Source organism: Ixodes scapularis, unplaced genomic scaffold, assembly GCF_016920785.2.
Source record: "Ixodes scapularis isolate PalLabHiFi unplaced genomic scaffold, ASM1692078v2 PGA_scaffold6__148_contigs__length_123643588, whole genome shotgun sequence".
In the NCBI taxonomy this organism is placed as follows: Eukaryota; Metazoa; Arthropoda; class Arachnida; order Ixodida; family Ixodidae; genus Ixodes; species Ixodes scapularis.
This window is the reverse complement of record NW_024609881.1, coordinates 70632761-70648609: the sequence shown is the minus strand read 5'-3', so window position 1 is coordinate 70648609 and position 15849 is coordinate 70632761. Positions and strand designations below refer to the sequence as shown.

At 45.6% G+C, this 15849-nt stretch overlaps 1 protein-coding gene across 2 annotated transcripts in view; it reads left to right on the top strand.

Moving 5' to 3' along the window:
* Positions 1–15849, top strand: part of LOC8026964 (ras-related protein Rab-37) — a 191953-nt gene that overhangs the window by 128054 nt on the left and 48050 nt on the right. The window contains exon 2 of one of the 2 annotated variants that reach the window (XM_040212779.3): positions 4867–4977. The exons of the other annotated variant lie outside the window; for it this stretch is intronic. Coding sequence (XP_040068713.1) covers positions 4867–4977 — 111 coding nt within the window. The remainder of the gene's footprint in view (positions 1–4866; positions 4978–15849) is intronic. 2 annotated transcript variants of the gene reach the window in all.

Below are 15849 nucleotides of genomic sequence, written 5' to 3'. Positions count from 1 at the left end.
AAAGGGAGCGTTTTCTGTAAGTGCGCCGCCATCTTGAATTGACGTCACTTCCTGTATGGGCGAAAACATTGTTTTGCCTCTGCCACGCCAATAGAAGGCATTTAGGATATGAGCGTAACCGTCACACTTTCTCGTTTTGCCTCCCCTTTATTTTTTTACTATTTGCAGGTTGAAGCGTTGGATTATTTTTTTTCGCCCATATCGGATACGCCTATTAGGTCGCTGGGGACGAGAGTACACAGAAAAGGTCTATGGACCATTTTCATCTAGCGCTCTCTGGGCGGCACCATTTTGTTCGACAGCAGCGCCCTCTCCACACATCCGGGAAGTTCAGCGGGTTCGGCGGGGTAAAACGAGAGAGAGGGCACGCGCCAGACTCCGCTAGCAGACGACAAACCGGGAGGTTGCCGTTCTCCATCTTTGGGCTGTATCGGCGGCCTCTGCCGAACATCGAACTCTCGCTCGTGGCTGCCGTTCTGAAGTGGTTCGCGTTCTTAGAATAGTTGTAGCTACTCCAAAATCAGCCTATAGTTCTCTGTTGTTCTATTTCGCTAAATGATCAACTATACTCCGTTCCACCTTCCGTCCGAGCGCAGTGGACGCCACGAGCCATCCCAGCCGATCCAGCGCCGGGAGAAAGTCGCGTGACCTGCCGGTAAGGCGGGGCGACGCAGGGAGCTCAAGGTCGCATGACACTCCCTCAACGCCGCATTGGCTGGGATGGCTCCTAGCGTCCGCTGTGCTCGGACGGAAGGTGAAACGGAGTATAGCATATCCTTTTTCCGTTACTTAGATAGCAGTTGAGTCAGCCGGCAGTACTACCCTCAACTACTGCGCGTAATGCGGCAGGAGAGCACGTTTTATTTATTATTTCAGACTTCCACTCATGGTCGCTAAAGGCTACATCAGTACAAACTTTGTCTAGTAAAAAAGGTGCAGCCACCGGATTTACTTTTCGCCGGAGAGACCGGCCAGTCTGACACAGTTTTCCCCATTTTTTTTTATTTGCACGCAAGTAAGAGCGCAATTGGACCCTGTGTGTCTTTTTATTATCTAGCATAGCATTACGCGACAACTGGCATACCAAAATCTGTGCATCTGCGCTTGAAACTTCCAAAATTACGCGATTTTAAGCAGAGTTTGCACGCCAGCTGGACGTAGCTACAGCCCACTCGGCGGCGCAGACGAAATGCGGGGTGAGAGGGGGAGTGCATTTTTTCCTCTTTTACCCTCTCTGCTATGACCCTAATGGAACGGTCTATACGGCGAGCAAGTTTGTCAGCTGCTTGCGCGCCGCGTGCGTTTGTTCTCTCCCCCCTCCCCCCTCCCGCAAGTGCGTCCACGTGCCTTTGTTTCCCCCCGACCTCAACCAATGATGTCGCTCTCGGGGCTGCCTCGTCGTCGTGCGTTCCCTCTGTGTTATCTATGTTGTACATCGGCGCCCTTGCGTTTGGATGCGCCAGAGACGCAGTTTGAAACACTTGCTCGCCCTATGGACGCTTTACACCAGCATTTGGTGGGCGCTGCCACCTTGCTATCACGTGACCCTGCCGCCGTTCATGACCTCCAGTTTCTCGTCAGTGCAGTCCATGTTTTCTTTTTTTTGCTGTATTTGTCACTATAGGAGCTTTATTGCCGTTTTTTGAGGCCTATTAGTACGTTGCAATGACGTAGTATTTGTGTATTGTTTCTATAACTCTTACCTCCGTAATAATAACTTTATTTCATGTTTGAACCTTTCGTCTATTTATAGTTTATTTATATTTATATAAAGATAGCGGAAAATTTTTCCGGCTAAATGTAGCGAAAAAAATTTCTCCGCTAAATTTAGCAGAAAAATTTATCCGCTAAATTTAGCCGAAAAATTTCCCCACTAAATTTAACGGAAAAATTAGGGAGTTTTCGTAGACGCGCGTTTACCCCTCCGCTAAGCCCTCCGCAACGAAACAGCCGCTACTGCACCGGCGCGCCGATAGCCTTGACTGTATACCCCACTGCGTTTCGTTATGAGTAAAGTATTTTAATTGCCTTCCTTATAGATCAATCTCATAATCGCCTTCTTCACTGCGCTTCCATCTTTGTCTTCTGGGCTGTAGAACGCATTCTTCCGAGCAAATCTTTTGCGCAATGTCAGACGGCGCGCGTGCATTCACGGCCCAATGAATCGGCATTTTTCGCCTGGGTGATAAGCGCTAGAAAGCTGTATATCTCTAGTTGTTTTTGTAGACATAAGTAAATGACAAGCATTATACCGTAAGAAAGAGATTGGCCATTTGAAGCTATTGGTTTCCCCATCTTTCTAGCGCGCGTGAGCGCTTATTCGGAATCTTACACTATAATACTGTGCGACTACAATGATGGCGATAATGACGACTAGTACCTGTTGTCATGTTTCATAACCTAAATTTTTGCTGAATTGAATAATTGCTGTGCTTGCATGTGCTTTGATTTTGTTTGCCTCTTATATAGTCGCACCTTTTTTGTAGTATTGTCCTGTTCTTATCTCTGAAATTGTTAACTTTTCTCTTGGTTTTCTTTTTGGATTACTTGTGCCACTGCTGCTATGTGTAAGGAGGGGGGGCCGAGGGCCCGTCAAGCTGCATGATGGAGCTTTTTTCCTCGGTCTCCCTCCGTCATTTGTGTTTTGACGGAAAATAAACATTATTATTATTATTATTAAATGCGCAGACGAACTGCGTTAAAAAAAAAAAAAAAGAAAAAATATCCCTACCGAATACACGGGCACTCAGTGATTGTGAATAACAGAAGGATCTCAGCCAAAAAAAAAAAAGAATGACCGCATGTCCACGTGGTGAACGATGTTGATTGGGGCGAAGCTCTGGTAGTGCTGATGATACTGATTTTATTGTTCATAGGTAGTGCTGATGGTGCTGATTTTTTTTTATTGCTCATAGGTAGTGCTGAGTTCGGGGTTGCGTTTCGACTTTATTATTACTGCTTTATGGTCGGTGAAATGCAGAGCCAGTGGTTCTCCTAGCGGATCAGCTTGGATCCGCTAGAAGCCGTGGGAACGCCTCTCCACCGCTTAACTCAACGGTCCATGTCAGAAAGAGAATGGAACGTGGTTATATGCGCATTTGAGCATTTGACCGCAGCGCCCTCTCGTCTATGAACGTTGAGCCAATGCATGCAAAGTTTAACGTGATTCTATACGCATTTGACCGCAGCGCCCTCTCCCGTATGGACGTTGAGCGGCTACATGCAACGTTTCATCCATGACAGAAACCCCAGCTCTTGAGTTACTAGCTCATCTCAGAGCCCCCTACTCGTCCCGCAGTCGTGGCCGAGTGGTTAAGGCGATGGACTAGAAATCCATTGGGGTCTCCCCGCACAGGTTCGAATCCTGTCGAATGCGCAAACATGTTTTCTTTTTATGTGAGCACGGACGGACGAAGATAGACCCTAAGGTGCTTCCGCCCCTTATAAGGCTCTGAATAGGTGTGCATGAGGATATAATAAGCAAGTGAAACGTTGTGCGCAATGTCGGAGTGAATTTCGCTTTTTTTTTTTTTTTTCTAATTGTACATTTCCCGCTTCGTCATTTGCCTGGATCCTTTTGGTGTTCGCAGACATTTGCCACAGACCTGTACTGCATAAAAGGGACCACAACGTTTTCTTTCCATTTTTTTTTTCGATCGTACGCCAGGGTTTGCAGCGTGAAATCGCGCATACCGCGAAACAGACGAGAATGCAAATGTATCTGTATTTTTAAATTATATTTCGAATACTTGAGGGCGCCCTTGTTCTTTAACATGCCTATCCACCTGCTTTGGCCTCACTACAGGCAGTATGTTCGAAATAAGTGAATATAATAACTAAAAGATAAAAGCTAGAGCAGAAGAAGATCGGAAGCCGAGTTAAAATATGCAGATGATGTTGTTTACAACTGGGGTGATGATGGGTCTACAATATTGTTTACGTCTAATCTATGATGTGGCTGCCATTTGTACCGCTTCTAAGCGAAATATTATATTGATGATGTCTAAGCGAAATATTATATTGATGATGTAGGCGTTTCTGCGATATTGCGCATAACTACTTTTAGGTGTAACCATGTAACACTGCAACTTAGTTCTCATAATAATGATGCCGTTGAACTTCTAAAGGCACTTTTGGTGGTGGTCACGCCATATAACTGCATGTCTCTCAAGCACACTTACTGAATGAGGAATGATACATAATGGTGACAATTATTTAATATTTCTTACGACTATTACGCGATTTATTTGTTGACGCACAGTAAATTATAGATGACTGGCAATAATGAATATAAGTGGCGTCGAAAATATTCTGGAGATGAGGGGGGGGGGGGGGGGGGGGGGGGCGACAGCGGGAATTGTTAAGTCAAAATGTCTGAAATGTCTTCTCCCTCCCCCCCCCCCCCCCCCCCCCCCCCTTTGCCGCCCCTGTTCCGGCGGCACTGGTTACCATTCTATGATATTGTTCGTGACTGGTCTGAACTGTAACTTTTCTATATTTAAAACCAGTTTTTTTTTTTTCTTTTTTAGGTAGGGAGGATGCCGGTACTTTGTTTCGTGTTAGAGTAATAGCAGTATTTCTCTTCATTGCAACAGTGCCCCGCCCACAAGCACACAGGTGCTCTCCCGGGCTTGGGTAATTTAAATGCTCGTTTATTGTGCAATCGGCATACGTATGTGTGTATGTACGTATAAACCGTATACCGTGTGAATCGTCGGGACGATGATTCCTATGATACTATACACTACAATGTTGCGGTGTAACTTAAATGTATATTCAAACACTGTTTGTGCAAGTGATCAGTCACCTTTGCGGCCGTTCTCTTTAACCCGTTCTCTTTTTTTTTCCTTTCTTTCCATGGCGCAGCTCATGCTGGTGGGAGACTCCGGCGTGGGCAAGACGTGCGTGTTGATCCGCTACAAGGACGGAGCGTTCCTGAGCGGGGCCTACATATCCACCGTCGGCATGGACTTCAGGGTCAGCCACCAACGGGCGCCCACGCGCTCTTTGCAAACAAGTTGGCCCGTACTATGCGCCTGCGCAGAAAGCAGACTCGCGTGAAGCTTCTGCGCATGCGCTGTGCTGACAGCAGCCCCGCCATGGCGGTGTGATGTCAGCGCCGCCCGTTGAAACCGTTGGTCGCCGTCCCCGCCATCTCCTCCATGATCGCACATTAATGTTATTGAAACTCAACTGAGCGTGCAATTTGCACCTGCTCCAAATCGATGGGGTCTATCCTGAGGTAAAAACAAAAGTATATGGCAAATTGCTAGACAATTGTGTTGCGTTCGGGAAACGGTCTAGCATCGGAAACGTTTGGCGGTATACTCCGAGTTTCGGGACGCATATACGTTCAAGGCGCTTTTCACCGGATAGTTTAACGCGCACCGTGTGTGTACACTCGATAGTTGTTCCTAGAACGAAGCGATACTATACCCATACTCGGGCCGATAAACCCGGCGATCTGCCAGAGCCTTCCGTATCTCTCGCTCCTCCTCTCCCACACGTCAACCAATCGGTGTCGAGCCTCGCGGCCACGCTTTTATACAGGCTTCACGAAATGCGGAACACCGAGCTAAAGAACGTTTCACGTTAATAGCCTTGTTTTTATTCCGCGGCTGCTCAAAGCTTAATTTTAAGAAATGCTGGGCGTGTCGAGTCGCGATCATCTCATTATTGTTCCACAGCCAATGGGATTGCGGTGTTTGGGAATAACGACGTCGGAGGACGAATGACGAAGCAAAAAGCGTGAACATAATACGCGTACGCCCCGACTCTCTTAAAGTGTCGGTGAATATGGTTTTCGAAACAATTTCATATCGTCATCGTAAAGTAAGGCATTTTCAATCGCACAGAAGCAGTTGGGGTAGGGGGAGGAGGGGGGGGGGGGGGGGGGGGGGGATTCCGCTGGTTAATTTGGAGCGAAGTGCTCCAAGCTCTCGTCTTTAGGGAGGTAAGTTCTCTCTAGTATAGCACGCGCTTGCATGCGTAACAAAAACCCATTAAAAACGGAACAATAGATAAACAAGATTTAATTCAGCTCTGAGAACACCTGTAGTCCAACTAACTAAAGGCTGGAGCATATGTATGATAGTAACCAAGTTTCCTAAAAAATTAAGGTATTCACCGCACTAAAATAGCAAACGTGGTAATTAAAAACACATTTGTCATTTATGCACAACAATAAACCACAAATGTAATTTATTGTGCATAAATCACACAAAGCAAAGAATCGCCTATCCTGCCGTCCTGGTTTCTTCATTTTCCCCATTTTGTTCGCGCCTTTGAACATTTTATTCAGTAACTCCCCCGCGTATTTTTTTGTGCTATATTTTTCTAGACTTTAGTTTTTGGCCAGAGTTATTTTAGCGCACGTATTCCATATCTTAAAACCGACAATCGATATACATACTGATCTAGAGCCGCCATAATGGCATACGGGACGACGTTGTCGGGATTGACGAGACCGCAAGGACGAGCGGTGTAGCATATATGCGCGGTAGAGAGAGTTGGTGAGACGTCCGCATGTGCTCCGAGGTAGCTTCATAACTCAATCTAGAGCCAAGCTACGCATAGAGGATCTCCGCTCCATTCTATAAGTCCCTGTGGAAGGTGCCAGCCTGCTGCTGCAGGGCGGGCACCATTAACAATGGTTAGGATTCAAAAATACGTGTCAGAAAGCTCGGGCAATATCGTTTTACTGTGTCCCGAACTGTTTTAACAGTCTCGGAGAGTTGAAAGGCGTTCCCTGCGATTTCAGGTAAAGCTTCAGATAGCTGGCAACAATGATTTTTAAGCAACAAGATCGCTAGGCAGACGCCGAAGGTCTGCCTGGTGATCGCCTTCGTGGCCCGGTGATATAGTTACAGAAACGCGTCGGCTTGGAAAGAGGAAATGGGAAATCAGGTTTGTGTTGTTGCTTTTTTAGGTCAGGTGGCGCAAGCTACCGCCCCTTATAAAGGGTACAGCCATTAGCATCTATCCAGGTGTCCGACGCGTTGTCGCTGTGGAGCATAGCTCATTTAGCGGCCCTGGCTCAACCCACGCGTGAACGGATTCGACAAAAATGAACTCCAGCAACGTTTCCGATTGGGTCGTAGTACGGCATTGCGTTCCTCGTCGAGGGCTCTCTACGCGACTCGAGTGTCCGTCCCGAACCACGGGGAAGCGTTTGCAATTTGATGGTGGACGCCTTCTGCGGAGATTGGTCGCGAATGCGCATGCGCTGCGTTTTCACGGGGCGAGCAGGAAAGCAGGCGGAAAGGCGGAGGCGTTCGCAGACGATCAAAGCTTTCGCCACCTCCTCGCAGCTCGTATCTGCCCTTCGTACGCAACTCCAGAAGAGGCGACGCCACCTAGTAGGAAAGGCGTGAGGGAGTGAAGCGGGGAGATGCGTCCCATCCAAGTATACGCAGCGAAAACTGGCGCGGCGTGGCGGTCGAAATGAGAAACAGAAAAGGTGACTAAGTGCTCGCCGTTAAAGTTTTAAATAGCGGTGTGGTTACAGTGGCGGTGCGCTGCTTCTAGTGTATAATAATAATAATAATAATGTTTATTTACGCGTGTAGTTCACTTCATAGTGAGGCGGGTCTGTCAAAGCCAGACAAAAGGCTTGTTGGACAGGACCCTACAGTTTGTGATAAAAAAGCGTCCCCACACACGTAAACTTCCAAACTCAACATACATCACAATATAAACGATGATGGTCACACAAACACATGCACATACACAGCACAGTTAAAAACTTGCACTTTTAGATCGGAGCATTTGCTTCAGTTTGTTTAGTGAGTCCACAGTGTAAACATCGTCCGGTAGGCTATTAAATATATAGGGAACATAAAAATTCCTAATTCTTTTTCCGTGGTTTGTCACAACAAAAGGCATTTCATAGCGCTCGGTATGTCGAAGTGATCTAGATACGACATGAGGTACTCTGAAATTATCGCACCAAAAGTGTTTCAATATAACGGTCTGAATCAATAAGGTGTGGAACAATGGCAAGCTCAAGACTGCTATGATCTCTTCTTCAGTTTGCGATATGGAACCATAAACAGTGCTTTTAAATATTCCTTTTAAGACAGTCTATTTTTTGACCCCATCGTCCTGGGCTGTGACCAAAAATAGTTATTCCGTAACGCAAAACACTGTATGCCAAAGCGTGAGCTATTGTCTTTTTCGTTGAATAAGGTATTAAAGATCTGGTATTGTACAGTAAACAAGCTACATTTCTCAGTCGTTTACAAAGTTTTGACAGATGAGAATTCCACGACAAATCACTTTCGAATTGAATTCCTAAATATTTAACTTGATCTACATAAGATATGGGACAACAGTTACAAGATGTACAAAGAGAGGTATGCATATAAATAGGATGATTGGGGGTTAACATCTTAAGAGGATTACGAAAGCAGACAAGCTGAGTTTTAGATGCATTTATCGTAAGACAATTTGTCTTAAACCAGTCATTAAGTTGACAAGTGTCCTTTTGGAGTAATGCGATTGCTACAGGATAATCAAGATGTCTTGAAAGCAACACTGTGTCATCCGCATATTGGAGCATAATAATAATAATAATAATACATTTTATTGCACATATAAAAAGAACACTGCACATAAATGGGTCTATCCAAGCCAAAGGAGGCTTGTGGGACAGGACCCGGCTAGTCGAACGACAAATACACAGTAATGTTAACAGTACTACAGCACCAAGGAAAACAATTCGAAAACAATAAAAACATCATCCTACCATCTCAAATCTGACAGCATTCTTTTTAAATTTCCGAATGGAATCGGCCTTGTAGACATCATCAGGTAATTTATTAAAGGTAAACGGCACATAATAGGAGCGAACTCGTTTTCCATATCGCGTAACACAACGTGGGACCTCGAATCGAGACGTGCAACGAAGGTTTCTTCGGGCAACATGAGTGCATTTGAATTCATTATTCCAAAAATGGCGAAGCACAACAGTCTGCATAAACAAAGAAGAGAAACTCGGTATTCGTAAAGACTCGAAAATGTTCACATCAGACGGAACTTCCAAAGGATACATAACACTCTTTAACAAGCTCCTCAAAATTCGATCAATTTTTATTTGCCAAAGCTCAGCGCAGTTACCGAACAAAGTAATGCCATACCTCAGTACACTGTAGCCAAGCGCGTACGCGATAGATTTCCTAACTGAAAAAGGTATGAACACTTTGTGGTTGAAAAGTAAACAGCTGACGCTCCGAAGTTTTCAACAAACTTGTGACAGATGCGAATTCCAAGACATGTCTGAATCTAAAAAAACTCCCAAATATTTCACATTATCGACGTATTCTAGCGGGGAACAGATGCAGTTTGGACAAGTTGATTTGTGTAATAAAACCGGCGAGTTAACGACTACAGCCTTCAGTGGATTTCTGAAACAGACAAGCTTAGTTTTCGAAGCGTTAATTGTAATTAGGTTTTCGTTAAACCAGTCCATGATTTTTGTTGCATCATGGCTCAATAAATCAACGGCTTGTTCGTATTTAAGATGACGGGAAACGAGTACAGTGTCGTCGGCATATTGAAAGAGGCTACAATTAGACACTGTCGTTGAAAGGTCATTTACGTAAAGATTAAAAAGTAAAGGGGACAACACGGAACCCTGTGGGACGCCAGCTCTTATGAGTGCTCGTGCACTTTTATAACCTCCGACAGACACGATTTGAGAACGGCCAAGAAAAAAATTTTGAAGTGGAGCGAAAAGGGGACCGCGGAAGCCGAAGTTATACAATTTGCGGAGGAGCAACTTGTGGCTTACAGTGTCAAAAGCTTTGGACACGTCTAAAAAAAGGGCGCACGCGAATAGGTTTTTCTCGAATGCACTGTGAATTATGTCTACGAAATTTTCAAGCAGAGGCTGGGTGCCTCTGCCAGCCACGAAACCGTATTGGCTGCTTGAAAAGGAGCAAGAGCTATCAATAAAACATGTCATCGTACTGAACAGATATCTTTCCAGTATCTCGCCGATGCACGGCAGAATTGAGATTGGCCGATAGCACTCACGTTTATCTGCTGCGCCACCCTTAAAAAGTGGAACAACAAGTGCGGTTTTCAGATCGTTAGGAATGACACCAGATAACAAAAACCCATTGATCATATAAAGCAGGACTCCTTTAATAGCTTCAAAATTTCTAACAAGATCACCAACTCGAATATTATCAATACCAGGTGTTTTATTGAGTTTTATTCCAAATAAAAGGGAGCGTCATGTACCGATATCGAGTTCCGGCAAAAATGCTGAATCAGATGCTATGTAATCGCGGCTTGGACTGGCTGAAGTTATGCTGCTATCCCTGGCAATACTTGACGCCTCCGCAAAATATGTGTTAAAATCATCGACGGTTGACTGTAAGTCGGCGCCGAAATGTTTTTGAAGTGAACTAAAAATTGATTGCCGGGATGGGTGGCCCCTAAAAGTATTGATTAAATTCCACGTCTCTCGCGGATTAGACCTGCATTCAAAAAACTGTTTTTGAAAGTAACGCCGTTTAGCACTTCGGATAATCGGATTTACGCGGTTCCTAGCGCTCCTATATTCCGCCCTTAGCTCTTCGTTTTTAGGTGCGCGTCTGGAACGCGACCCCAACGCTTCCTTGGTTTTGATAGCCTTCATAATATCTGTGTTGAACCATGGTTTATCCGATCTCTTCTTCAAAATGACTTCTTTTTTTGAAACAACATAAAAGGACTTCAAAACACTTCGACAAAAGCAGAATATAAATTAGGATCCTGATTGGACTGAAGGAAATCATCCCAATCGAAAGCCGCAACTAATGCATCAAACTTAATCGGGTCCGAGATTGTTACCCGCACGCAACCGCTTTTGTTAGTTTTATGCTCTGCACCCCGCTGCTGTAAATGACACCCGATAAAGTAATGATCAGAAAGTTTTTCAGAAATGACAGCAGATTTCACCAAAATATCAGTGCTTCTAATATTGATATGATCCAAACAAGACACTACCAATTCTCCAGACAAAGTCTCCTCTCTTGTAGGCAGACTAATTGTATTTTCAATTCCATGCTCCGACAGAAGCGTGAGGTAATTACAGACGGTAGATTTACTGGGTTTTAGTGTATCGATATGAAAGTCACCAACCAAACAGAGTTGCCCTTCAGACCGTAACTGCCCGAGAACTACTTCAAGTTCCGCAAGAAAAAGGGATACGTTTTCGGAAGGAGGCCTGTAAACTGCGAGCAAAAATAAAGAGAAATCGGAGTGGAGTAATTTTATGCCGATGGATTCTGCATGTTGAAAGGAAACACTATAACTAGATGGTAGCCACTTATTTTGAATATATACTGCAATACCACCACCCCTGCTATTGTCACGTGTATAAAAAAATTCTTTATAACCGTCTAACACGAACTGATTACATTGCAAGGAAGTTACAGCAATCTCGGTGATAACGAAAATGTCAACCGAAGGTTTCAGACAGCACACCGAAATTTGGAACTCGTCCCAATGCTTCCTAAGGCTCCTAATATTCACATGAATTAGCGTTAAAGAGTTGTTAGTTATTGGCCCCAAAATTCGATTAAATGAATTACAATATGCTCGGCCTACACTAGTTACCCAATATCACTTAATACGTTAATACGCAGAGCGGGTGAACCCTCACTTTTCCTCGCAAAAATTTTGGCATTTTTGAGCCACACAAACCGATACCCGTTTTCTTTGCCTTGAGACCTAGCCAACCAAAACAGCTCCCTGTTTGCTGCTGTAAGGTTGTCGTTGAAATACAACCATGGCCTTCCCTCAGATTGACACAACTTGTGCAGTTTACCACGCGCCGCCATCCAGACTCCCTTTATCGAAACGGAAGCAAAGTTTACGAGAACCGTAGGAGCGCTGTCACGTTTTCTTGCCAAGCGATGAATAACCAGGATGTCTGGCGATTGAAAAGATGGAATAGCTAGCTTTATCGAGAGATCCTTCATGACCTCCATCAAATCTTCGCCGTGAACGAAAGGAAGTCCCGGCACCTCCATATTGCATCGGCGGCTGTACTGTTGCGCTTCGTTGAGCTCTATCCTCAAATGTTCAATTTCCCGCGACTGTTCGACCATCGTCGCCTTGACTGTTCCCACCTCGGTTTGCAGGTTCTTTACCGATTCCTCGTTTGTTTTCACCAGAGAAAGGACGGAGTCGTACTTAGCACCAAAAGAGTCAACGGCTGACTGGAGACCACCGACCGTACTACGCAGTTCATCCACAACAGTTCCCAAGGCCAATAATTGGTCAACCTTCGCTGGAAGAGGCAGCAGTGCAGCAACACTTGACTTTAGAGACAGTAGCTCTTTTAGTGCAGCCCTGATTGCAGCCAGTTGGTTACCAACACTGACGTCAGCTACTTCAGGAGCCTGGTGGCCTACAGCCTGGAGGGATTCATTCAATGTAGCATTTACCCCCGTTCCAGAACCGGAGCGAATTTCACCTGTACGGCAGGTGGGGCACTTCCAGCTTTCTCTCTTAGCAGCACTCATTCTAGAAAAAGTGCTATCCGCTATCCCTGAACAGGCTTTTCCAAGATGATACCCATTTTTGCACACCACGCAAGACAACAACCTCCCGTCAGAGGGTAAAGAGCGAGTACACTTAACGCAGTCCATGGCACTAACAGCAACGAGAGGCCGTAGGCGCTCGCAAAAAGTCAACACTCAACAATAAATACACTGGGCAGTCGGCGGTAAAAAGAGGCAAAGACTCAGGAAAACCTTTGTCTCACCTGTGCAAAATGTAGCGATTAGCACCGGACAAATGTTCGCCGCCGACTGCAAGGGATGCGATGCTGGGACCTCGTTTTATAGCAGAGATGACCTGAAGGGCTGCCGGGTAATTGCACGTGGTCTTCCCCAGCTGACGTCAGGCACAGATGACGATGAGATTCTGCAGGACCCGTGAAGATTCAATACTTGAAGATTGCAGATTTTGCGGTGCAGGCCATGATGATCTTGCGAAACGCTTGACGATGGCCTCGGTGGTTTCTGTGCAAAATGTAGCGATTAGCACCGGACAAATGTTCGCCGCCGACTGCAAGGGATGCGATGCTGGGACCTCGTTTTATAGCAGAGATGACCTGAAGGGCTGCCGGGTAATTGCACGTGGTCTTCCCCAGCTGACGTCAGGCACAGATGACGATGAGATTCTGCAGGACCCGTGAAGATTCAATACTTGAAGATTGCAGATTTTACGGTGCAGGCCATGATGATCTTGCGAAACGCTTGACGATGGCCTCGGTGGTTTCTGTGCAAAATGTAGCGATTAGCACCGGACAAATGTTCGCCGCCGACTGCAAGGGATGTGATGCTGGGACCTCGTTTTATAGCAGAGATGACCTGAAGGGCTGCCGGGTAATTGCACGTGGTCTTCCCCAGCTGACGTCAGGCACAGATGACGATGAGATTCTGCAGGACCCGTGAAGATTCAATACTTGAAGATTGCAGATTTTGCGGTGCAGGTCATGATGATCTTGCGAAACGCTTGACGATGGCCTCGGTGGTTCCTGTGCAAAATGTAGCGATTAGCACCGGACAAATGTTCGCCGCCGACTGCTTTATTTAGCTTTATAATAGCTTTATTTACCATGTATAAGCATGGTGGGGGCTGAGGAAAAAAAGCCGTCCAAGCAGCTTGACTGGTCCTCAGCCCCCCTCAGGTACATACAGTGGCATACAGGTACATACAGTTCACTCGCGTTCGGTTGTGACCGACTGCGCAACGAACTATTGTTACTGCTTAGGACTAGAGAACACGCTCGCGCCACCCATCAGGGAGCCCTGGAACTCTTCCGGTGCCCGTACGTTTCCTGACGTTTTACGCATAGAGTTATCATAATGTACGCTAGAGGTTCAACTGGCGCTACAGTGTCTATCCGACTTCCGGGAGGCAAACTGAAGCAGACAGATACCAGTGTACCTCTGCGGTGCTCCCGTGCATTCCTATGAAAAAACGCGTGTGCATTTTCTCTCTTCGTCGGAAAATAACATGAAGCACTTTTGTTATTTGGGTCGTGCGGAATAGTATATGTACCTTTATTAACATTGGAAAAGTGCATTTACTTTAGTGAGTGAATTTTTTTTTTTTTTCATTAATAAACAATGCGTAATTTCGCTCTAGTTCAGGCCCAAGCCTCTGTTCCACAGCAGGTGTGTAAAAACGAGCAACGATTCTAAGCAAAATAGCAATCGAAAGGAATATACAGCGTGTGCAAGGCTCGCCAGCATTCCGGTGACGCTTATATATTGCTTAGATGCCAGTCCTGTCATTATATGCAAATGACCCCGTTTTGCATTTTTACGACTGGTTAAAAAACATTCCAAACGTAAAGAATGAAGTATGTGTGCTATGAAAGGTGTCTCTTTCTATTATTTTCTATGCCGGGCAGCTTTTATCAGTCACTTGTCCTCAAAGATTTGAGCGTGCGGGCGATGTTTTGAACGTAGAGCAAGCATATTCGCAAAGAGCTGAAAGAATAAAGCAGTACTTACTTATTGAAAATCGGAATATATTACGTGGCCTTCAATTCGTTCTGATCGTACGTGCACAGTGAGTGGCTGATCCAGTGTATACTGCGTAATTGTCGTCTCTTTTGGTTTTTCAGGTGTAAAGTGCCGCTCGTACATATGCAACCGAGTAAGACCGAGAGAAATCAGACCGGTTTTGAAGCCTCTCGTGACGTCTTAGGGCCAGCTCCGCTGCAGCGCATCCGGTCCTATAAGACTTCGCAAGAGGTTTAAAAACCGGTCTGGTTTCCCTCGGTCTTACTCGGTTGCATATGTGCGAGCGGCGATTAATTCGTTTGTTTGGCACGTGTGTCACCCACGATGAAAAGCGCCGCCGTCGTGTTCGTGCTAACAGTGTCCGACAGTGCACAAAACTACATCTACGCAGCCGTTTTAGCACCGTTTTAATGCAATGAATTTGAAAGAAACCGCTGTAACTGACCAATTATTTCGTGTGCCTGACTGAGGAATGTTCCAAGGTATACCTAGTACGTACGAATCATTCGGGATATTCTCTCTTATGATCGAGCTCAGAGAGAGAATGCACTCATTCTTTTCCAAAGAAATGCGTTACCGGAAGTCGATTTTCGACTGGTTGCTGCGACAGCACATTAGCGCCAGTTGAACCTCTAGCGTACATTATAATAACTCTGTGGTTTTACGCGTCATTCTTTCACTACGAGCTTGGCATATTCTTGAGAATGTTATAGTGACCCTATCTCACAAATAGTGCGTAAATTTGATTCCGGAAATAATGCATAACTTTCAGTCTAGCCCAGGACCGGAAATGTTCGAGCGCTAGTTCCACGCTGGCGCCATCTCGTTTCAACTCCGCGCAACGCGTCGCAGTGGAACACAGGATCGTAGCCACCGTGGTACCATAGCGTACTTGAACGTAGTCAGAAACTTCTTTGAGTTGTCGTTTTTCTCGACGCAGCAGTAGAACGAAACGTGCGTGTACAAGAACAGATACACTCTTTAAACTACGATTCGTTTCTTGCGAAACATTCAAGCCATTGCGGTTGCGTTTTCAGGTGCACTTAGTTACGTCTGAAAGAAAGGAAATCGTTTTGAGGTCGTTGCTTCCTAGATGCAATGGTCGTCGTGTACCCGGACTACGAGGCGACTGACGTCATCACTCAATAAAAAATCATTTCTCTCGTTTTCTCCGTGTCTGAGTTTTTCGCCTCTTCGCCGAGAAAGAAAGGCCCGGAAGATAAACACCTCCTCAGCAAATGAGATTGCGACATGAGCCAATAAGAACTGCTAAGAACCAATCACGGCGCTAGAAGCTTGAAGGTATAATGAGCCC